The 25,105-nt window shown below is 39.4% G+C and overlaps 1 protein-coding gene across 4 annotated transcripts in view; it reads right to left on the reverse strand.

Annotated features, from left to right (window-relative positions):
• Pkhd1 (polycystic kidney and hepatic disease 1) overlaps nt 1-25,105 on the reverse strand; it is a 560,304-nt gene that overhangs the window by 467,802 nt on the left and 67,397 nt on the right. For all 4 annotated transcript variants that reach the window (NM_153179.3, XM_011238384.3, XM_006495521.2 and 1 more), the window contains exons 25-31: nt 24,106-24,228; nt 22,511-22,616; nt 21,689-21,964; nt 14,734-14,864; nt 11,693-11,828; nt 8,956-9,151; nt 8,263-8,330 (exon numbers count right to left, since the gene is read on the reverse strand). In NM_153179.3, coding sequence (NP_694819.2) covers nt 8,263-8,330; nt 8,956-9,151; nt 11,693-11,828; nt 14,734-14,864; nt 21,689-21,964; nt 22,511-22,616; nt 24,106-24,228 — 1,036 coding nt within the window. The remainder of the gene's footprint in view (nt 1-8,262; nt 8,331-8,955; nt 9,152-11,692; nt 11,829-14,733; nt 14,865-21,688; nt 21,965-22,510; nt 22,617-24,105; nt 24,229-25,105) is intronic.

A 25,105-nucleotide genomic window follows, 5' to 3' on the forward strand; every position in this document is an offset into this window, starting at 1 on the left:
ACTAGAGCACCAGGGTACCTTGCCAGCGGAATCGCCTGACACCCGCAAGGGCCACACAGGATTCCCCACAGGATCCTAAGACCTCTGGTGAGTAGAACACAGCGTCTGCCCCAATCCAATCGCGAGGAACCTGAGACTGCGGTAATTAGGGAAGCAGACTACCCGGGCCTGACCTGGGGCACAAGTCCCTTCCGCTGCCCTCGAGCACCGGGGTACCTTGCCAGCGGAATCGCCCGACACCCACAAGGGCCCACACAGGATTCCACACGGGATCCTAAGACCTCTGGTGAGTGGAACACAACTTCTGCCAGGAGGCAGGTTCGAACACCAGATATCTGGGTACCTTTCCTGCAAGAAGAGAGCTTGCCTGCAGAGAATACTCCGCCCACTGAAACTAAGGAGAGAGCTAGCCTCCCAGGTCTGCTTATAGAGGCTAACAGAGTCACCTGAAGAACAAGCTCTTAACAGACACAACTATAACAGCTAGCTTCAGAGATTACCAGATGGCGAAAGGCAAACGTAAGAATCCTACTAACAGAAATCAAGACCACTCACCATCATCAGAACGCAGCACTCCCACCCCACCTAGTCCTGGGCACCCCAACACAACCGAAAATCTAGACCCAGATTTAAAAACATTTCTCATGATGATGATAGAGGACATCAAGAAGGACTTTCATAAGTCACTTAAAGAATTACAGGAGAGCACTGCTAAAGAGTTACAGGCCCTTAAAGAAAAGCAGGAAAACACAACCAAACAGGTGATGGAAATGAACAAAACCATACTAGAACTAAAAAGGAAAGTAGACACAGAAAAAAAAAAAAAAACCCAAAGCGAGGTAACGCCGGAGATAGAAACCCTAGGAAAGAGATCTGGAACCATAGATGCGAGCATCAGCAACAGAATACAAGAAATGGAAGAGAGAATCTCAGGTGCAGAAGATTCCATAGAGAACATCGACACAACAGTCAAAAAAAAATACAAAATGCAAAAGGATCCTAACTCAAAACATCCAGGAAATCCAGGACACAATGAGAAGACCAAACCCACGGATAATAGGAATTGATGAGAATGAAGATTTTCAATTTAAAGGGCCAGCTAATATCTTCAACAAAATAATAGAAAAAAACTTCCCAAACATAAAGAAAGAGATGCCCATGAACATACAAGAAGCCTAGAGAACTCCAAATAGACTGGACCAGAAAAGAAATTCCTCCCGACACATAATAATCAGAACAACAAATGCACTAAATAAAGATAGAATATTAAAAGCAGTAAGGGAGAAAGGTCAAGTAACATATAAAGGAAGGCCTATCAGAATTACACCAGACTTTTCACCAGAGACTATGAAAGCCAGAAGACCCTGGACAGATGTTATAGAGACACTAAGAGAACACAAATGCCAGCCCAGGCTACTATACCCGGCCAAACTCTCAATTACCATAGATGGAGAAACCAAAGTATTCCACGACAAAACCAAATTCACACAATATCTTTCCACGAATCCAGCCCTTCAAAGGATAATAACAGAAAAAAACCAATACAAGGACAGAAACCACAACCTAGAAAAAGCAAGAAAATGATACCTCAACAAACCAAAAAGAAGACAACCACAAGAACAGAATGCCAACTCTAACAACAAAAATAAAAGGAAGCAACAATTACTTTCCTTAATATCTCTTAATATCAATGGACTCAATTCCCCAATAAAAAGACACAGACTAACAGAATGGCTACACAAACAAGACCCAACATTCTGCTGCTTACAGGAAACCCATCTCAGGGAAAAAGACAGACACTACCTCAGAGTGAAAGGCTGGAAAACAATTTTCCAAGCAAATGGTCTGAAGAAACAAGCTGGCTTAGCCATTCTAATATCGGATAAAATCGACTTCCAACCCAAAGTTATCAAAAAAGACAAGTGTCCCTCACACTTCATACTCATCGAAGGTAAAATCTTCCAAGAGGAACTCTCAATTCTGAATATCTACGCTCCAAATGCAAGGGCAGCCACATTCATTAAAGACACTTTAGTAAAGCTCAAAGCACACATTGCACCTCACACAATAATAGTGGGAGACTTCAACACACCACTTTCATCAAGGGACAGATCTTGGAAACAGAAACTAAACAGGGACACAGATATCTGTTAAATCCATTTGTTTCATAACAGAAGTTATGAAACAAATGGATTTAACAGATATCTACAGAACGTTTATCCTAAAACAAAAGGATATACCTTCTTCTCAGCACCTCATAGTACCTTCTCCAAAATTGACCATATAATTGGTCACAAAACAGACCTTAACAAATACAAAAATATTGAAATTGTCCCATGCATCCTATCAGAACGCCATGGACTAAGGCTGATCTTCAATAACAACATAAATAATGGAAAGCCAACATTCACGTGGAAAATGAACAACACTTTTCTCAATGATACCTTGGTCAAGGAATGAATAAAGAAAGAAATTAAAGACTTTTTAGAGTTTAATGAAAATGAAGCCACAACGTACCCAAACATATGGGACACAATGAAAGCATTTCTAAGAGGGAAACTCATAGCTCTGAGTGCCTCCAAGAAGAAACAGGAGAGAGCACATACTAGCAGCTTGACAACACATCTAAAAGCTCTAGAAAAAAAGGAAGCAAATTCACCCAAGAGGAGTAGACAGCAGGAAATAATCAAACTCAGGGGTGAAATCAACCAAGTGGAAACAAGAAGAACTATTCAAAGAATTAGCCAAATGAGGAATTGGTTCTTTGAGAAAATCAACAAGATAGATAAACCCTTAGCTAGACTCACTAGCGGGCACATGGACAAAATCCTAATTAACAAAATCAGAAATGAAAAGGGAGACATAACAACAGATTCTGAAGAAATCCAAAACACCATCAGATCCTTCTACAAAAGGCTATACTCAACAAAACTGGAAAACTTGGACGAAATGGACAAATTTCTGGACAGATACCAGGTACCAAAGTTGAATCAGGATCAAGTTGACCATCTAAACAGTCCCATATCCCCTAAAGAAATAGAAGCAGTTATTAATAGTCTCCCAGCCAAAAAAAGCCCAGGACCAGACGGGTTTAGTGCAGAGTTCTATCAGAACTTCAAAGAAGATCTAATTCCAGTTCTGCACAAACTATTTCACAAAATAGAAGTAGAAGGTACTCTACCCAACTCATTTTATGAAGCCACTATTACTCTGATACCTAAACCACAGAAAGATCCAACAAAGAGAACTTCAGACCAATTTCTCTTATGAATATCAATGCAAAAATCCTCAATAAAATTCTCCATAACCGAATCCAAGAACACATTAAAGCAATCATCCATCCTGACCAAGTAGTTTTTATTCCAGGGATGCAGGGATGGTTTAATATACGAAAATCCATCAATGTAATCCATTATATAAACAAACTCAAAGACAAAAACCACATGATCATCTCGTTCGATGCAGAAAAAGCATTTGACAAGATCCAACACCCATTCATGATAAAAGTTTTGGAAAGATCAGGAATTCAAGGCCCATACCTAAACATGATAAAAGCAATCTACAGCAAACCAGCAGCCAACATCAAAGTAAATGGAGAGAAGCTGGAAGCAATTCACTAAAATCAGGGACTAGACAAGGCTGTCCACTCACTCCATACCTATTCAACATTGTACTTGAAGTCCTAGCCAGAGCAATTCGACAACAAAAGGAGATCAAGGGGATACAAATTGGAAAAGAGGAAGTCAAAATATCACTTTTTGCAGATGATATGATAGTATATATAAGTGACCCTAAAAATTCCACCAGAGAACTCCTCAACCTGATAAACAGCTTCGGTGAAGTACTTGGATATAACATAAACTCAAACAAGTCAATGGCCTTTCTCTACACAAAGAATAAACAGGCTGAGAAAGAAATTAGGGAAACAACACCCTTCTCAATAGCCACAAATAATATAAAATATCTCGGAGTGACTCTAACTAAGGAAGTGAAAGATCTGTATGATAAAAACTTCAAGTCTCTGAAGAAAGAAATTAAAGAAGATCTCAGAAGATGAAAAGATCTCCCATGCTCATGGATTGGCAGGATCAACATTGTAAAAATGGCTATCTTGCCAAAAGCAATCTACAGATTCAATGCAATCCCCATCAAAATTCCAACTCAATTCTTCAACGAATTAGAAAGGGCAATTTGCAAATTCATCTAGAATAACAAAAAACCGAGGATAGCAAAAACTCTTCTCAAGGATAAAAGAACCTCTGGTGGAATCACCATGCCTGACCTAAAGCTTTACTACAGAGCAATTGTGATAAAAACTGCATGGTACTGTTATAGAGACAGACAAGTAGACCAATGGAATAGAATTGAAGAACCAGAAATGAACCCACACACCTATGGTCACTTGATCTTCGACAAGGGAGCTAAAACCATCCAGTGGAAGAAAGACAGCATTTTCAACAATTGGTGCTGGCACAACTGGTTGTCATCATGTAGAAGAATGCAAATCGATCCATACTTATCTCCTTGTACTAAGGTCAAATCTAAGTGGATCAAGAAACTTCACATAAAACCAGAGACACTGAAACTTATAAAGGAGAAAGTGGGGAAAAGCCTTGAAGATATGGGTACAGGGGAAAAATTCCTGAACAGAACAGCAATGGCTTGTGCTTTAAGATCGAGAATTGACAAATGGGACCTCATGAAACTCCAAGTTTCTGCAAGGCAAAATACACCGTCAATAAGACAAAAAGACCACCAACATATTGGGAAAGGATCTTTACCTATCCTAAATCAGATAGGGGACTAATATCCAACATATATAAAGAACTCAAGAAGGTGGACTTCAGAAAATCAAATAACCCCATTAAAAAATGGGGCTCAGAACTGAACAAAGAATTCTCACTTGAGGAATACCGAATGGCAGAGTAGCACCTGAAAAAATGTTCAACATCCTTAATCATCAGGGAAATGCAAATCAAAACAACCCTGAGATTCCACCTCACACCAGTCAGAATGGCTAAGATCAAAAATTCAGGTGACAGCAGATGCTGGCGTGGATGTGGAAAAAGAGGAACACTCCTCCATTGTTGGTGGGATTGCAGGCTTGTACAACCACTCTGGAAATCAGTCTGGCGGTTCCTCAGAAAATTGGACATAGTACTACCGGAGGATCCAGCAATACCTCTCCTGGGCATATATCCAGAAGATGCCCCAACTGGTAAGAAGGACACATGCTCCACTATGTTCATAGCAGCCTTATTTATCATAGCCAGAAGCTGGAAAGAACCCAGATGCCCCTCAACAGAGGAATGGATACAGAAAATGTGGTACATCTACACAATGGAGTACTACTCAGCTATTAAAAAGAATGAATTTATGAAATTCCTAGCCAAATGGATGGACCTGGAGGGCATCATCCTGAGTGAGGTAACACATTCACAAAGGAACTCACACAATATGTACTCACTGATAAGTGGATATTAGCCCAAAACCTAGGATACCCAAGATATAAGATACAATTTCCTAAACACATGAAACTCAAGAAAAATGAAGACTGAAGTGTGGACACTATGCCCCTCCTTAGAAGTGGGAACAAAACACCCATGGAAGGAGTTACAGAGACAAAGTTTGGAGCTGTGATGAAAGGATGGACCATGTAGAGACTGCCATATCCAGGGATCCACCCCATAATCAGCATCCAAACACTGACACCATTGCATACACTAGCAAGATTTTATCGAAAGGACCCAGATGTAGCTGTCTCTTGTGAGACTATGCTGGGGCCTAGCAAACACAGAAGTGGATGCTCACAGTCAGCTAATGGATGGATCACAGGGCTCTCAATGGAGGAGCTAGAGAAAGTACCCAAGGAGCTAAAGGGGTCTGCAACCCTATAGGTGGAACAACATTATGAACTAACCAGTATCCCGGAGCTCTTGACTCTAACTGCATATGTATCAAAAGATGACCTAGTCGGCCATCACTGGAAAGAGAGGCCCATTGGACACGCAAACTTTATATGCCCCAGTACAGGGGAACACCAGGGCCAAAAAGGGGGAGTGGGTGAGTAGGGGAGTGGAGGTGGGTGGGTATGGGGGACTTTTGGTATAGCATTGGAAATTTAAATGAGCTAAATACCTAATAAAAAATGGGAAAAAAAAACACTTTTCAAGATTTTTTATGAAACAGGATTTATTTATTTATTTATTTATTTATTTATTTATTCATTCATTTATTACATCACAGTTGCTGTTCCCCTTTCTTGTCCCCCTTCACAGAGTCCCTCCCCCATCACCAACCCCTTCTCCTCTGAGCAAGTTGAATTCAAACTCAGGATCATTTTGCCTTGGACTTCCAATGCTTCAATCATAGGTGTGATTTAGCACATCTGGGTTTCAAGTATATCTTTTTATAGCATAAAATATTCTCTTTAAAAATAATATCTTAAACTACCTGGAACAGATACTAGCTACTCCATTATGTCTGACATATGTTACCAAGCCAGAAATAGCCGAACATCCTCGGGGAGTCATCCTGATTCAAGAAAACCAAACCAAACCCAAGCAAACAAACAAACAAACAAACAAACAAAAAACTTTACATTATCTAATTAGCATGGTGTTAAGGTAAATTATTATAATAAACAGTTTTATTATAGGTTATTTGAGTTGTGAGTTCTTCTTGAACTAGTATCTTTCATTCAGACTTCCCTGACTACAATTGGGTGTAGATAAAACACTCAAAAACAATAGTCCTAAGAATTACTTTTCAAGGCTGTCAGTAACAAGCAACAAGAAAAAGGTTCTTAAATCATTTTGAAAAAAAAAAAAAAAACAAAGTAAGAAAAGTTAAAGTGCACCTATAATTCAGAGGTAATTTAACTTTTAAAATCTGGCATAAGGGTAGTCTGCTTTCAGTGTCTCACACCTCTTTCTGTAGTTTCCTTTCATTGCCTATGTGGAAAAAATATTTTTTTCTACTGATTTTGTTTTTAAGTTACCACATAGAGTCATGGGTTTAAATACAACATTTTTAATACTGTATGTCATTTTACTTTGTTCTTATTCATTTCCCTTCCCAGGTCCTTCAACAGTCTATCCTTCTTCCTACCCTCTTGCTGGATCTACCTCTCTCAAATAGCCACGTCTTCTGCTTTCATGTGACATGTATTCCATTACATGGGTATTTTGCCTATGTGTATGTCTGTGTGCCACTGTATTCTGTGCCCATGGAGGCCAGAAGAAGATATGACAGATCCTCTGAAACTGGAATTACAGACCAATGTGAGCTGGGGACTGAACCCAGTCCTCTATAAGAGCAACAAGTGATTGTAATCACTGGCCATCACTTCAAATCCCAAAACTGGTTTTTTTTAATATTTAAGACAAAATTTTAGAGTACATTTATGTGTCTTAGACATCTATACTACTATCAACTTATATGTGAGTGAAAATTGAATTCTTTCATTTTCTTGCCATCTGTTATAGTATCTGATGTAACATTCTATGTAGTTCTTACATTTTCCACACTTCATTTGTTTTTCTATTTTCCTCCTTTGTCTTTAATCCTAGGAGGAAAGTGGAGACACTGAAGGCTCCTCCCTCATTACTATGCATATATAATGTAAAAAATAATTGTTGCAGGAAGCCTACCCTTTTCTTCCTAATACCTGCTTGAGTATGGTGTCCACAGGATGATTGAGTGTGGTATTTGCTGAATGACTGTCATGTCCATTGGATGCTTGAGTATACTGGCTATTAGGTGCTTGAGTTTGGTGTCCACTGGGTGCTTGAATGTAGTGTTGACTTGAAGCTTAATAGTGGTGTCTACAGGATGCTTGAGTGTGCTGTCTATTGGATGCTAAAGTGTGGTATCCATTGGATGCTTAAATGTAGTGTCCACTGGATGACTAAGTGTGATGTCCACTTGATTATTGAATGTAATATCTACTGGATGCTTGATTGTGCTGTTCATTGGATGCTGGAGTGTGCTATCCACTGTATGTTTCCACATTTCCAGTAGAAAACAAAAATCAACTACCTCTCCTTTTTATACTCTTTAATTTCCCAAACTCACAGAGCTGAAGTCCCACAACTCTTCACACTTCACATAAGACCCATTGTTCATCTGAGAACCAAAGGAAATTTCTTTACCTGGCCCCTGAAGCCCTGACCTCACCTGATCATTAGTCCAGAAATGAAATCTGACTATTCAGAAAAACAACTAGCTGGATAAATTATGTGCAATGCCAGAATCACTCACCCAAGAGAGACCCAGAGCAAGGTTCCACGCTGAAAACTTCAGTGAGGTACTGGATATAGAGATCAACCCTAGAGAAGATGGGTGGTGTTAGAAAGTATCATGGAAATAAGCAAAAGCATATGGAGAGATGTTTGCAAAGGGAGGACCCATGATGGAGAGCAAGTATCAGTGGTCTTGTTCATAGAGAAGAAATAGGGAGAGAAGACTGAAGCATTGTCCTGGACCTGTGGCTTCATCAGTCTCAGTTTCACACAGGTTAGATACTTCCTAGATTAGGGAGAGAGAATTTCTTGAAAAAAATCTAGAGGACTTTCAAGGTACAGAGGTAAAAGTCAGGCAGGAGGCATGGCTTATCCAGCTACTGTAAACCATTAATTCAAAGCCTCAGACAAAATCTTAAAGTGTTCCACTAAAGGCTTACCTTCTCTAGACACAAATGTCCACCCTATTCCCTCCTCAACCAACTTCCAGAGATTTCCCTTTCTCCAACAAGTAACCCAACATTTTCTCCTCCATTGGTCTGAGGAGTGAATTGTCCACAAGGCTTGAAGACTCATTCATATGTTTGTAATTCTCATTCTTATTACCTCACTTTACATGGAAAAGAGAAGATGTTTAATTCAAAATAGAATTTCCCAGATGAGGTGGTAGTCCATCAAACAGACCCAAGTTCAACCACAGTGTTGACCTTACCCTTGTGAACGAATACTGACTCCATTGATGAATGCTGAAATCACATGGATGCCAGGTACTAGTGGAGGCAACACTACCTCCAGTCCCCACGCTGTCTGTGAAAGGACCTGAGCAGAAGTATCCTGCACATGGATTTGCACATCCAGATCTGTGTAGTTCACCAGCAGTGACATCCCAAGGAACAGAATCTCACCTCCTGTGTCAAGAAGAATATATTTACTTCTGGACTTTTGGCATCAATCACTACATTCTTTTATGATTAAATAAAGTCAGCCCTGAAAATAATTCTCTAAGAATTTTAACAGTTATCTGTTTTTTATGAAGTTTCTAACAATTCTTTTAACAGAGGTACAGCCTAAAATTTCAAGGGCATCAACAATGCAAAATTGCTGAAACAATTTTGCTAACTTTTATTCCTATAAGGAAAATTAAGTAATTTGGAGGTTTAATTGTCTTCCTAACCTGCAGTGTCCTGTGTTCTTTTCTCCATCCTCTACTTTTGTGTTGATAAAAGCAAAAATCAACATCTCCAGTAGGTACTGTACAATTCCAACAGTTCCTCACCTACAGAGCACCTTTACACCATCATCCCATTTGAACTTCCCAGAGCCCTAGTTTGCTTTATGTTTCTATAATAAAATACTGACCAAAGTCAACTTGGGGAGGAAAGGGTTTCTTGGGCTTGTTGGTTACAATCATCAAGGGAAGTTGAGGCAGGAGCTCCTAATACAAGAACCCAGAACAGGAACTGAAGCAGAGACCCTGAAACACTGCTGATTTATTTCCCATCCCTGGCTTATTTCTTTCCTGTTTACCCCAGGTCCACCCACCCTTGGGATGCCACCACCCACAACTAGCTGAGTCTTGATTTATCAATTATCTACCAAGAAAGTGCTTCAGAGGAGTGGTTCAGAGCACTTGCTGCTCTTATAGAGGACCTGGGTTTGGTTCCCAGCACCTATACAGTAGTTTAGAAGCATCCATAACTCCAGTTCCAGGAAATCTGATACCTGTTCCTGTGCTCCATGTAACAGGGACACATGTGGTACCCATAAATAGAAAGAAGAAGAGAAATAGAAAAATTTGAAGAAAATAAAATATCTCACACACATGCCTAAAGGACAATCTGATCTGGGCAATTCTTCATCTGCAGTTCCATATTCCAGGTGACCTTAGGTTTGTGTCAAGTATTCAGATGAACCTAATTGCCATGTACCGCCCTGATGAAATACAATGGGCATTTTGAAGCTAAGGAAATCTTAGTCATCAAGGTATCATAACTAAGTACTTGAAAAAGCTAGCCCAAGATTCCCTCCCTGTTTTCTATTTCAATGGCCTTTTGGTAGAGCCAGCAACCCTGGTGAAAGGATGTGCATATCTTAAGCACTTTACCGCAACTCTTTCTGACCGAAATATGTATTGTCATGACAATGAAATATGTAAGTCCATGACAAAGACACTAGAGTTTAAGGGACACATAAAGAACTCTTACCATCAAAGAATTGTCAAAGGTAGTCAAAGAGCTGACAAAATCATGTCAGTAGGGGCAGATGAGATGGCGGGGGGTGGGGGGGGTATAAATGTATTTGCCACCCAATCAGAAAATTTGAGTGTGATCATCCCTGGGAACCATGTGGTAGAACGAGAGAACTGACTCCCAGAAGTTGTTCTCTGACCTACACATACACCACAAGCATGCATGCACGCACACATATTGATTTTTTTAATTAATTTACTTGATTACTTTATATCTCAACCAGTTTCCCCTCTCCCCTCTCCCCTCTCCTTGAAGTTCCTCCTGCTCACCCCCCTTACTCTCAAGCCACTCCCTTGCTTCTCAAAGAAGGAGAGACCTTCCACACATATCAACCCCCTTAGCCTATCAAGTTGCAGTAGGATTAGGCAGACCTTCTATTGAGGCTAGACAAGGGAACCTAGTTAAGGTAAGGGATCAAAGGCAGGCAATGTAGTCAGTCTTAAATAAACTTTAAACTATTTCACGTGCATAGTGCTTTTAAAATCCTTTTTATACACAGTAAGTGTCAAAAAACAAGAATACTTTGTTACTCAGGGTACCTATTCTATAACTATTAATCTGCCACAATTGAATCTACTACCAAAACCTATATTAAACTGTAAGTAATTGAATGCTTGGTATCTTTAGACTGTTGGTGTTTAAATCTCAGCTTCATTACTTGCTAAAAGGTTACATAGCACATAGGTTACATAGACTCTATTCCTTAGTTTCCATGTCTATAAACTGAAGCTATAAATTACTACTAAGAATTGAAGTCTATTATGCATCTATACAATTGGCAGTAACAATACAAATTAGCTGCTCAGTAAATATTTATTAAATATTAATTCAATATTCATATCATTTTCATGAGGAAAGTCCCATTTTCACAGAGAAGAAATAAGATATAAGATTAATTTTTGACAGGTAACCTGAAATTTTTTTCATCTATAATACAATAAGCTAAATCAAGTTTATATGCCTGTAACCCTAACTCACAGAAGAGTGAAACAAGTATTGTGAATTCAAGATCACTATCAAATAGAGCTCCAAACTAGCTGGACTAAACAGTGAGTCCCTGTCTTAAATAAATAAATAAATAAATAAATAAATAAATAAATAAATAAGATAGTAAATCAAAATCCATAGTCCATTAATTGATTTTTTGAATAGGATCAAAACTCTAAAGTGAAAACAGGCTTGAAGTAACAGGTATCTTACCTGCTATGCTGCTTCTGTTTCTGCTCAATGACACAATCACTGGATTTAAAGAGGAGACATATGTAAATGCTCTGGCAAGAACTGTAGAGTGGTCGCCACTGATCACAGTCACATTCACAGTGTATCCATCTTTCCCCTGAAAATCAATTTTAGAATTAAAATCTTGGTTGGATTTGAGAGTAAAGGAAAACTCTAAGCATAATCAGCCAAAAGAAGAAAAGTTGCTTATCTCATAGAATATATTTTTTGAATCCATTTTCTCAGCTCCTGCAGGGAGGCAAGAATTTAGACAAACTAAGTATTGAAGAATATTACTTGTGCCCTGAAAGGTAAGAAAGAGTACCCTTCACACAGTAATTGTCTCTGGGCAGAAAGATGTTTTTAGTAGTATTTATACCTAGCTAAACTACCCATCATATGTGGGAGTAGTTTCAGAAGTAGAAATATTCAGAAAATTTCCTCCTCTGTTGTATTTTGTATTTTATCTCACAGATAAATAAATAGAAATAAGGAGACACTATTCTTTACCCTCAAGACCCCACAAATATGGAGGAAAGTGCTGTGGAAAGAACATAAGAAAAAAGGATGAAGAGGTGTGCTATGAAATGCTGCTGTCTAGACATATGATCATTGCATTCATGAAAACCCAGAGAAGCTTCAGCTAACTGCACAAGACATACATAAGACAGAATATATCAACAATCCAGCAGAGATGTAGAAAGTGGTTCAGAAAGACTATCCCAGTTGAGGAGATACTAGCAGTTAATGGATGCTGGAGATTGCCACAGTTATTTTTTTTTCCTGTGGTTTAATCACTGATAAGTTTCTTGTGCTCTACTAAATGACTCCCCACCCTATGCTCATTCAAGAAACCAGATTAACCTCAGTGTATCCTAAAAGGAAGGAGTGGAACTTAAAAAGAAGAAATCCAGAAGAAATTGAGTGGAGCCAAAGGAAGGTAGTAGTGAGTGAACATCATGAAAATATGTTACATTCATGGATGGAACTGTCAAAGAGCTTTTAAAAATCTAGAGAGAAAATATAAGCCCTAGGAAACAGAGTCTACCAGTAAGAAAAAAACAAAAACCTAACAAAATAACATCTTCAAAATAAAAGCCTAGATACACGCAAACTAGATAAAAGCAAGACACAGGGTTTCAGTAAAAGAAAAAGGAAGACCCAAGTGTGAATACTTCATTCTTTCTTGGAATGGGGAACAAAATACCCATGGAAGGAGTTACAGAGACAAAGTTCAGAGCTGAGATGGAAGGAAGAACCATCCAGAGACTGACCCATCCAGGGATCCATCCCATAAACAACCTCCAAACCCAGACACTATTGCATATGCCAGCAAGATTTTGCTGACAGAACCCTGATATAGCTATCTCTTGTGAGGCTATTCCAGTGCCTGGCAAATACACAAATGGATGCTCACAGTCATCTATTGGATGGAATACAGGGCTCCCAGTGAAGGAGCTAGAAAAAGTACCCAAGGAGCTGAAGGGGTCTGCAACCCTATAGGAAGAACAACAATATGAACTATCAAGTACTCCCCAGAGCTCGTGTCTCTAGTTACATATGTAACAGAGGTTGTCCTAGTTGGCCATCAATGGGAGGAGAGGCCCTTGGTCTTGCAAAGATTCTGTGTCCCAGTATAGCAGAATGCCAGGGTCAGGAAGCAGGAGTGGGTGGCTTGGGGAGCAGGGCTGTGGGGGTGGAGGGTATAGGGGACTTTCAGAGAGAAAACTAGAAAAGCAGATAGCATTTGAAATGTAAATGAAGATAATATCTAAAAAAAACTATAATGATGAAAACACATTTTGTTGATTTAACAAAAAATAGTATTGTAATTTTAATTCAAAGACTTAAAAGTGTTTCCAACAGGGAGACAGAGGAAGAAAAACAGAAAAGAGAACATGATTGTCCTTCTGCCTTCTGTTGTATCTTTCTATATATTAACTCTGTTCAAAATTTAACATTTGTTCTCTAATGTTTATTCTCTGTAGTAAAAGAAACCCAAAGAGTTCAAATTTCTCTCATTTAATGGGGATTACACATGCAAAAAAATAACACCCATGGTTGACCAAAGTGCCAGAAATCAAACACATGGTGATACTAAGCACATAAACCAGAAAAGAACTGTAGACAACCTAACTTTATATCTACTTTAAAACTTAAATTAAAATATAAGGTCCAGGAAAATATAAATATCTTCAAAATATAACTATTAGGATGGTCTAAAGCCTTTGTTTATAATAGGACAGATTTATAAAATTATCTAAACAGCTGATAAAAGGCACAAACAATTACAGTACAGTTATATATAATAATCACATGTCATTTTTATGTAAAAGCTAGCTTTTCATGGTATTTGAGGAACCTCATGACCTAAAGTTGTAGAGTCTGTGATCAGTTAGCATTCTGACCTCACTCACATTGGATGTGCTTGCTCAATAACTAGTTATCCTCTGGGGCATGGAGCTGCTAAGAATGATGAAGACATCAAGGCAGCCCTAATTACTGAGTGTGGCAGTGATGTGGCCTTTGCCAATCACTCCATGGAAGAGAAAAGCAAGACCCTAGACAATGGACACTAGACAGAACTGATTAGAAACAAATGGAAACTTGGGACCTTATTCGTGTTGTTTGTTTTATGTTTGAGGGTGTGTGTGAGCAGGGGCTTGTTTGCAAGGTCATATATGTATTCAGAGAGAGAGAGAGAGAGAGAGAGAGAGAGAGAGAGAGTTAATCCTGAGATTCACCAGAGTAAAACCAGTTCCACCATTTTGGGCCAAATTTGAAGCAAGCTTTATTAAATATTAAACACTGACCAAGAGATGGACTACTCTCTGAAATTTCCCAGCCCTGAGACACTTGTTCTAGGAATTTATAAAGACAAACCCATAGGCTATACTTCCCAATGGGCTTCTTTTATATTCCCAGAATTACAACTCCCAGCATCCCAGGAAGTTACCTGGTCCTTGGGTGTGTGGAGCTCACAGGTTAATATTGGGTATTACAATAGCAAAGAGTCTTCTTACCCTAGGTGGGACTTTGCATTGAATTTGTTGTGAATTGCTTCTAATGGCATCAATGACACATGACTGAGTTCCAAATAACACCAGGCTAACACCTTCCAAACTAGAGCCTCGGAGAGTAACCCACCGTCCTCCTGTAACAAAAAACAGCATTTTCACACGTAAGTAGACATATAGGCAGATAAAAGTTAGTTACAGGAAAAAGTAAAAGGAAATTGAAATAGAAAGGCCTTAAGTCAAAAATGCAAAGCAATGCTTAAACTGTAGGAAAAGACTGAATTGAAAATGTAGAAATTACTTCACATAAAGTCAGAAGGAGTAAGTAGAGAGCAGAGAGAGTAGTGAGTCTTTCTGGAGACCTTTATGAATAAAATATGAGGAGTCAAACAAAGAAGCAGGTAGTTTCTGAAAACATTTTCTGCCCTAGATTCTAAATATCATTCTTTCCAGGCCTAAAAACATACTCTTTCCCAAGAAGCAATGCATGACAGCATGATGTTTCATAAGAGCAAGGAGCCAGAGTCAGGACCTCCAGCCATGCTGCTACCTGAGGCAGCTCATGTTTAGCTCTGGCCCCAAGTTCACCGGTCCTCATCTTCCTCATTATTGAATCTAACGAATTAAAAACGTTCCCAACTGGGGAAACAGAAGGAGGAAAAGCAGAAAAGAGAATATGATTGTTCCATTTTCTTCCAATAAGGGCACACTATCTATAAATGAACTTGATAGAAAAAAACATTGGAGGAAATTTGAAAATGTGGAAGACCTTAATTGATTAACTTAAAACTAGGTAAAAAAAATGAACAGAAGTAGGTAAAAAGAGTAAGTATTGTAGTTTCTGAGAATGAAACATAAAAAAGTACACATATGGTTCCAATAAAACATGATGGAACTTTTATACAAATTAAGTGAGTGTAAAGTTCAGTGAAAAGTGATCAGCGAGAAAACAAAAATTGAGAAACAAGAGAGAGTAAAGAAGCATCAAGTAATGAGCAAATGTGATGATAGCAGCTGCTCACAACAGGCAGCACGGGCAAGCCAGAGGGCAGCTCCGGCATGCAGGTCTACAGGACAGGATGCGCACGTAGCTCCACTATAGCCACATTTACTTAGTAAGCAAATAATTTATTGAGTAAATAAAATAAAGAGAATAGCATGATAAAAGATAAAACCTGAATTTGGGACTCCCATCTTTCATCCAAAGCAAGCTTCAAGTAAAATATTTGGACTTAAAGAGATTAAGTCTACCCTGCACTCCTAAGCAGGCCTATTTGGCTGGCCTCAGTGGGAGAGGTTTTAGCTAGACCCATAGCAACTTGATGTGCTGGGCTAGAGGGCAAGGGGGGGGGGCTATTGGGGAGGGTGGCACCCAGGGGAGGACTTCCCATTCTCTAAAGAGAAGGAGGAATGAAGAAGGACTTGCCTGATGGGGTACTAGGAGGAGAAGGACTGATATTGGGTTGTGAAATAGATAAATAAATAAATTTTTAAAAAGAGATTAATTGGAAAAAAAATAAAGGAAAAAGTAGAAATTTATTTTCACAAGATCTCAGAGACAGAATGCCTAGTCTGAGTATTTAACAATCTCTAAAGCTATAAAGGCCAAACACACTTAATTATATAAAACTATTTGTAAATTATAAAGATATGAAAAATAGATAAATAAATCTAAAAATATTTTAAAGGTCTTAAACAAGAAAGAAAAATATTCGAATTGGAAAGAAAGACCGAGATAAACAGACACCACAAAAGGAAGCTGATAAATACTTTCTGAGATGTGGAAAGTCTACCTTTTCATCTATAAAATTAAATATCAAAAAAGTTTCAAAATATGTATCAGTAAGACATAAGAAAGAGATATCCATACCTTCATGGATAAAAATTATACAAACTTTAAAGAGAGTATTTTTATACTTACTTATCAGTGTTTTGGTTTATTTTATTTTATTTTATTTTGTGTGTGTCATGTGCATGTGTCTATATGAGTGTTTTTGCATGTGTGGGTACTTGTGTATGTGTGTGGATACACATACATGTGTGTGCACAGGTATGTGGAGTCCAGAGGTTGATGTGAGGAGTCAGCCTTTATTGCTCTTTCACCTTATTCACTGAGGCCAAGTTCTCCCAATCAAACTCAGAGCTCATTGATGTGAACAGCTTTTTCAGTCAGCTTGCTCTAGGAATCCAGTCTCTGTCTTCCAGGTTTGTTTACATGCAGGATATGTGCTCACCTGGTATTTCCATTGGCTTCCTGGGATTTAAACTCTCTAAAGCAAATACTTTAACCACTGAGAAATGTTTCTAGTGCCCTTTATCAAAAATTTCAAGTGTGTATAAAGCCCTGTCTCTGAAATTCTACTTCTAATTAGGTATGCTACTATATTTTCCAGCATATGTAAAATGCTCGCTACATATCGAAATACAAGATTAAAATTGCCATAATAATGACAACAACATAGTATTGAGAGAAAACCAGACAGGTTGAGCAATAAAACATAGTAGAGAACCCAAAAATAAACACACACAGCTACAGTCATCTGATTCTTGATAAATATGCAAATAATAACACATTGGGAAAAATCTTCTTTAGGAAGTGTTGCTAGGAAAATTATATATTCACATGTATAAGAATGAAACTCCACCATTCCTCTTCATGCCCCTCTCATTTTTATATATTGTATATCCTATACATTTATTAAAATCACCCACCCAAGAACAGCCTCTTTTTTTCTCTATCACCAGCATTAATAATATCTATCCCTATGTCTCACCTGGTACAAAAACCAAATCATAGTAAATAAAAACACTAATGTAAGACCTAACACTGTGACACTACTAAAGGAAAACAGGGAAAATACTTCAGATATAAGCATTTAACAATTAAAGTAAAAAAGAGACCATGAATTTGAGAGAGAGCTGGGGAGGAGGAAAGGAAAGGGAAGAGATGAAGTTCTATTATAATCTCAGGAAGAAAAGAAATGATAAAAATATGTATAAGCATAGTGATGGCTCTTTACATAGAATTCCAAAAGCTTTTAAAAAAAATAAGAATAGAAACAGGATCACATCAAATTAAAAGGCTCCATAGTAAAAGGGAAAACAATAAAAAGACAGGCTACAGCCGGGTGTGGTGGCACACGCCTTTAATCCCAGCAGAGGCAGGAGGATTTCTGAGTTCGAGGACAGCCTGGTCTACAAACTGAGTTCCAGGACAGCCAGGGATATACAGAGAAACCCTGTCTTGAAAAAAAAAAAAAAAAAAAAGAAAGAAAGAAAGAAAGAAACAAAACAAAACAAAGACAGGCTATAAAACAGAATAATTCGGGATAGCATTTGAAATGTAAATGAAGAAAATATCTAATAAAAAAATTTTGTTAAAAAAAGAAGTGACCATAGAGAAATATCCATAAAGAATACATAAATACATAAAGTTTTTTTAAAATGATCACAGAAAAAAATAATGCAAATGTTAAATGGGTGCATGAACAGATGATAATAGAAATAGTCAATAAGCACATGAAAAATAGGTTCAACAGCTTTGACTATGAGTTAAATGCAAATCAAATGTACACCGAGACTTCCTCCAGCCACAGCGATGCCAGGATGCTTCTGAACAAGCCAAGCTGTTTTTGAATCAAGACGTCACGATACTCTTCTGTATCATATTCTCTCCCACAAGGTCTCTCCCTCAGGCTTGCTCCTTCACTTTCTAATGGCCTCTATTCTCCAGTGTCCTTTATGTCGTGCTTACAATGAATCCTGATGAGTATCCTATCCCACCAATGTCATCCTTCCCTCTTCACACCGTCCCCTTACTATTTTGATCAATACCCTTACCACTACCATCCAAGAGCATAACTACTTTGACTTACCATACCACACATTAAGAGTTTCTGATGCAATAATCTCATGATCACGATTTTGTCAAGAGTAGGTGTGGGGAATTTAGAGGTGGTGAGACTTTACCATTCACATTTGAAATTGTGGTTTTCATGAGAGTCTCTGACTAAGGAGAAGGCAGCTCTATCTTAGCACAAAAGTAGACTAAATAACTGTCTGTAAGAAAAGCTAAGACTGTCCTCAAAAACCTCTTTTGAGGACGCTCAAGGACAAAATTAAGCGGTGACTTTGAGTATTACAGACCTCATTTTTATACTTGTCCATTCTGTAGTCCGCTGTTATTTAAATTTCTTTTGACACGCCTCTCCTTTTTCTCTTTAAATCCCCAAATCAGGGTTTCACACTCTAGACTATTCATAGAGACAATTTGAGGATTGTGGTAAAATACAGACTGACTCGGGAGGTCTAGAAGACTGCACTTCTAACAAGTTCCCAGGTGATATAGATACCACTTGCCCTGGGCCACACTTGAAGCACTAAAGGTCATCATTACCCAATATGGCTCCCCCTACAGGCTTCAATGAGCACTGCCACTGTCTGGATGGAATTCCCAGAGAGGGAATGAGCCTCTCCCAGATCCCACCCCTTGAATCTTCACGTGCATCTGAAATCATCCCTTCTAAGAGATTCACTCCCTTGACTGCAGTGTGAGAGAACGGTGCATAATTCTCCAAGCCCTTCAGTCTCCTCCCCGTCTCTAGCAGATCCATTTCCTGACAGGGCTTTTCATAACATTCCAATTCTCCTGCAACTGATTCTTTGCACTGAGAGTTCTTCAGTTTTTAAAACCATAAGTCTTACATTCTGAGAGCACTGTCAATCCCAGACAAACTGGGGCAGTGAGCCCCCTACTTGTGCTAATCACTCTATGTAGGGCAAGCAACTGGATGAGGCACCTGTTTATCTGAAAGGTGTCTACCATCTAGCAGTTGGCCTGAGCTGGGCAAGGAACTCTGTAATATCAAACTTCTAATAAATCTAATTGGAAGACTGCAATAAGCCCTGCTCTCAAGCCAATAATTCACTGGATAATGAAGAATATGGTCTTTTACTCCTTGTTCCTTCCTGACATCACTGAAAGAGGTTGTTATTCTGTGTGGAGATGAAAAGGGGTAGGCCTGCTGATTCTCTCTCCCAAGGCAAAGCAGAATTCAATCAAAATTGGGCTTTTAACACTGACTCACTAGAACACAGCACTTTACATTCTATTCTGGGGGGGATGGCTCCAGGGAGTCTTTGAGGGTGACCCAGAGTAGTGTAAGATATGGATCCTGAAGAGGCCACCTTCTGTAGCCAGGAAGGACCCCCAGTGGAGGGATAAGGGCATCAACCTATCCATAAAACTTTTGACCCAAGTATGTCCTGTCTGCAAGAAATGCAGGGACAAAGATAGAGCAGAGACTGGGGGAATGGTGAGCCAATAACAGGCCCAACTTAAGACCCATAGCAAGGGCAAACACCAATCTCTGACACTATTAATGATACTCTTATGCTTGCTGACAGGAGTCTAGTCCTCTGAGAGGCTCCACCCAGCAGCTGACTGAAAAAGATACAGAGGCCAAAAGCCAAACATTGGGCAGATTTCCGTAACCCTTGTGGAAGAGTTGGGAAGGAAAAGTTGAGGGTCCTGGAGGGGATAAGAACTCCACAGGGAGACCAACAAAATCAACTAATCTGTACCCCTGGGGGCTCCCAGAGACTAAACCACCAACCAAAGATCATACAAGAGGTGGCTTGCTCTTCATGTGGGTCCCTCAACATCTGGAGTGGGGGCTTACCCCGACTCTGTTGCCTGCCTGTAGATCCTGTTCCTCTAATTGGGATGCCTTGTCTCGCCTCAGTGGAAGAAGATGTGCATAGTCCTGCAGTGACTTGAGGTGTCAAAATGGGTTAGTACCCACAGGGCCTTCACCCTTCTCAGAGGTGAAAGGGTGGGGAGACTGTGGAAGAGGACTGGGAAGGGGGCTGCCATCAAGATGTAAAGTGAATTAATTAATTAATTAATTAATTAATGGAAAATGTATTCTGAGCTACAGGCTTCTGGCCACCAGAACTGACAATAACAAAAATCCAAAAGACTAAGGAAAGGAATGTGCGTTGTATTCTATAGGTAACAACTTTAGCAAACAGGAGCCTGCTATAGCCCAGCTGTAGTTTTTCTAAACTAGAAGCATTCTTCAGAAAATAGCAAGATTTAGAAAGATCTTTACTATCCCATGGACCTAAGAGCCAATCCACAGGCCTGATATTGATAAGACTCACTGTCCTCTGGCCTTGCACTGTGCAAACAGTAGTTGGCTTTTCATGCTAGCCAAGTGCCTAAAAATACTGAACAGGGTTATAAGGGGAACAAACAAACTATGTTGTTAGTGGGCTCTACACTTGCCACAAGCTGTTACTTTTAAAGGTGTGTTGCCATCTGTTGAGTCATTTACCTCACAGAAGGCTACATCAAGCGATCCACCATTGGGCCATTTGAAAGGCAAGGCAGCAGTGCACAGAGAACCTAGGAGCTCTAACAGCCTAGTACTCTGGTTTGTACTTTAGCTCCACCTCCCTCTCTGTGAGGTTCAGGCAAGTCACCTTTCTCCTAAAACTAGCACGACTCACTTAGCATCTTTGAGATTTTAAGATGAATAGCCACTAAAGTGACTTCGTGTTCCAATTATATAAGACATCACTAGCCAAACTCTACCTTAGTTTGCCACAAACGACCAAAGGGCTTAAAGGTGTTCTTTCACAAAAAACATAGAGCTTTTACTTTGTCACTCCTGCTTTTCTCCCTTGCCCCCTTGCTCCCCCTCCCCCCATCCCCTTCTCCCCTCTCTCCTCGTGGTCATGGCCGACCTCTACTTCTTCTCTACTCTCTCTTTCACTCTGCCTTTCTCTGCCTCTGCTACTCTGTTAACTCCCCTCCCCATGTCCTAAATAAACTCAATTCTCTACCAAAAAAAAAAGAAAAAAAAAGCTGTAAATCACAATACATATAGGCCTAGATTTCTGCCTATCAACTCTAGCTTTGGAGGGCAGGTACCCAGTGTAGCCCCGCCCATATTACCAATCTCTGCAGCTGTAGAAGGCTCCACAGCATCCAGCCTGGGTTCCACATGCAGGAGGAGGTCTTCTCCACTGGCATGAACAGCAAGGCCTGACGGTATCACCAGCATAAAAATCTGGTGCACTCCAACTGGTAGCAGAGCCAGCTCACAGGCCACATTGGTTTCATTTGAGAAAAGAACTTCACAGCTAGTTTTGTTCACCGTGACCTGTAAGAACTGGGTGTCTCTAGGGAAACCAGTTCCAGTAAAATGAACCAGCAAGTTGACATCGCTTCCTAAAGGGGGTGGGGGGGGGAGAAAATGTCAAATACCAAATCAGTGCTAACACTCACTCCACCATCAAATGCTTGCTCGCTTTTAGCTTCCTCTCCCAAAACTGAAGAAATCTCCTGCTGACTCACTCGGACAACTGCATTTACTAGTCTGATACACAGTCTCCACCCTCAATTTCCTCAAACTTGCAATGAAATGCTATAACTTAATAAGAAGAAATTAGCCAATAATAATATAAAAGAAGATCAAAATGAAGGAAAATAATAATCTCACACACACACACACACACACATTTCAAGGAAGGAACAATGTCTGGGCTGGAGAAATGGCTCAGCAGTTAAGAGCCCTGGCTGCTCCTCCAGAGGAACCCACATGGCAGCTCACAACTGTCTATAACTTCTGTTCCAAGGGATCTGACTCCCTCCCACATTCAGGCAAAACACTGGTGTACATGAAAGAAAAAGAAAGAAACAAACAATATCCTTTCCCTTGCCTGAACTAAAATCTTAGGGAAATCAGTGAGTCTAAGTTTCATAGCTAAATCATACCAAGGGAGTACCACACATGATCCACACTGGGAGTTGACTCTTGCTGGTATTGGAAAGAACAGGAGCCTGAACAATAGGCTGGTATGTCATTCACCTGTACAGCCACCTGGGGGACAGAGGTAAGAGAATGAAAAGCAAATGTCTGGACTATGTGCCTACAAGGGCACTCAAAGTATTTGTGAGCATTTCCTAAATTAAAATGTCTCTATGATTCATAGACTCTCAATTCCTTTTTTTTTCTATTTTCTCAGTGAAAAGTTCTTATATAAAAATGAATGGTTCAAAACGTAGAAAATCTCAAACTAGTAGATATACTGAGACACAGCTGAGCAAATAAATATGCTAAATATATGCCTTTCTGAAATAGGGTCCTTTTTGTGTTTCCCAGTCTGACCTTGTCCCATCATATTCGGTCATGTACAGTATAAGTGTATGATAAATTGTCTTTCAAAAGTGTCCTTTCTGTCATCTGGCAATAATTTCGTAAACGGAGAATACACAAGGACTTTTTATCACTGGGCCCACACTTCGTGAGAACTACCTTTTTCTCTTTGACAAGCACAGACTATTAAGAAAAAGACTATCCTTCCACCAGCAGGGCAGACCAACCAATGTATATTCACATATTTGCCTCAAAGTTGGTTTTGTCCTAGAATGTGGTGAGTCCTTAAGTAAAGACTCTGAATCTCTCCTTTTCAGTGCCATCAATGTCAACTCAAAGAATGTTTAGAAATGGGAACAGAAACAAGATATGACTTGACTGATTCTGTATGGTTTTTAAAGTGGGCTACATGCACGCTCCCGTTCTATAACTGTTCTGTAAGAAGGAAAGGCATACTTGAGTGACGTGGGAGACAAAAGTCCTTCCACGTTACTTGTGGTGCTTTATTTTCAAAAGAGAAATAATAAAATAATAATGGCAGTCAGCATGAGCAAGACGGTTCTTGCTGTCCAATCCTAGGAACCTGAGTTCATTCCCCGGAAGCCATGTAAAGTTAAAGGAAAGAACCAACTCTCCAACGTTCTCCTCTGGACTCCACGTGCACGCCAATGCATGTCCTCTCCTCTGGACTGCACGTGCACGCCAATGCATGTCCTCTCCTCTGGACTGCACGTGCACGCCAATGCATGTCCTCTCCTCTGGACTCCACGTGCACGCCAATGCATGTCCTCTCCTCTGGACTCCACGTGCACGCCAATGCATGTCCTCTCCCACCCCACGCAAAATACACATCATAAGACACACACACACACACACCGTAATAATAATAACTATGGTGATAATTAATAAAGTTAGAATAATAATTATAATTATCCACTCAGTTTGGATGCTTAATAATTGGTTATATATATATATATTGAGCTTTGAGCTATATAGGTCCTCTATCTTTTGTACCACAATAATAGCACCCATACTTACAAAAGTTATGGTGCTTTCGAAGAAATTATGTTTTCATAGTACTTTGTAAATGCTGTGGAAGCAAACCAAATTTAAAAAAAAAAAAAAAAAAGAGTCACAGGAGTTGAACCAATTGGCTCACACTGAAAGCAAGTGAGGAACTTGAAATATGTTTGGAGCTAGGTGCCACGCTCACCTGAGTTTGCTGGTTGGCAGTAGCCAACATGTCTCCAAAGATGGGTCCAAGGAAAACTCCACCATCATATACCACGCGAGCAGTTACAGTGGGATTCACCCCAGTAAGATTTTGATCAGAGACCTGAGATAGTTACATTTCTGGTCAATTCTGTCATACAAAGAAATCTCATCTTGATGAAAACAAAAGATGAGTTTTTATTCCATATTACATTTGAAATAATCCCGTAGATGCATTGATAAGGAATTTTAGTCCAAAAACTTAATAACTAAAAAATTAAGCAAAAGTAGCTCATGGAAGCTGCAGTAAAACTCATGGATGTTCATTTGCAAGAAGAGTTGTCAAAAGGGTAGAGTGATACCCAGCAGGGCTCCCCTTCTCTGAGGAGGAGAGGGGGTGATGGGTGGGGCTGGGAAGAGAGGAGGGAGGGGGCTGTGATTGGGATGTCAAGTCAATAAAAAATAAATATAAATTATTTTTAAAGAGGCACAAAAAATCAATATGTTAAGTACTGAGATATGTTGCTTCTATGTGCCTCTCTGTCTTAGTTTACAATTTAAAATACTAAATTATATAAGAAAATGGTGCTTTGAGATCAGAGCCAAGATTACCATTCTTCTTCCATCTCCCTCCAGGATCCTATCTGAAAAACCATATATGTCACAGTGCCACCTAGCTTGGGTAGTTTCATCTTGGCTTCATTTTAAAAATAAGCAAATACTAGATGACCATTAAATTATTTTTTAAATGTTAAGTTTGCAAGAGCATGCCTTTGTCATTACCCAAGGACAGCAAAGTCTTTTCTAAACTCCCTTCTGCCATGCCATCTGCCTCTATGATGTTCCAAGTCTATCACATCTGCTTAAATTATCCAATAACAGATGTGAAACTCTGTGTGGTGGACACTGACCAACAGCCCCTCTCCCCACGTTGGCTGTTAGAAAAGTCAACACTGGGTTTAACTCGATGAGATCAGAGATGTAAAGTTTATGCTGAAACC

This window comes from Mus musculus, chromosome 1, assembly GCF_000001635.26.
Source record: "Mus musculus strain C57BL/6J chromosome 1, GRCm38.p6 C57BL/6J".
Classification (NCBI taxonomy): domain Eukaryota; kingdom Metazoa; phylum Chordata; class Mammalia; order Rodentia; family Muridae; genus Mus; species Mus musculus.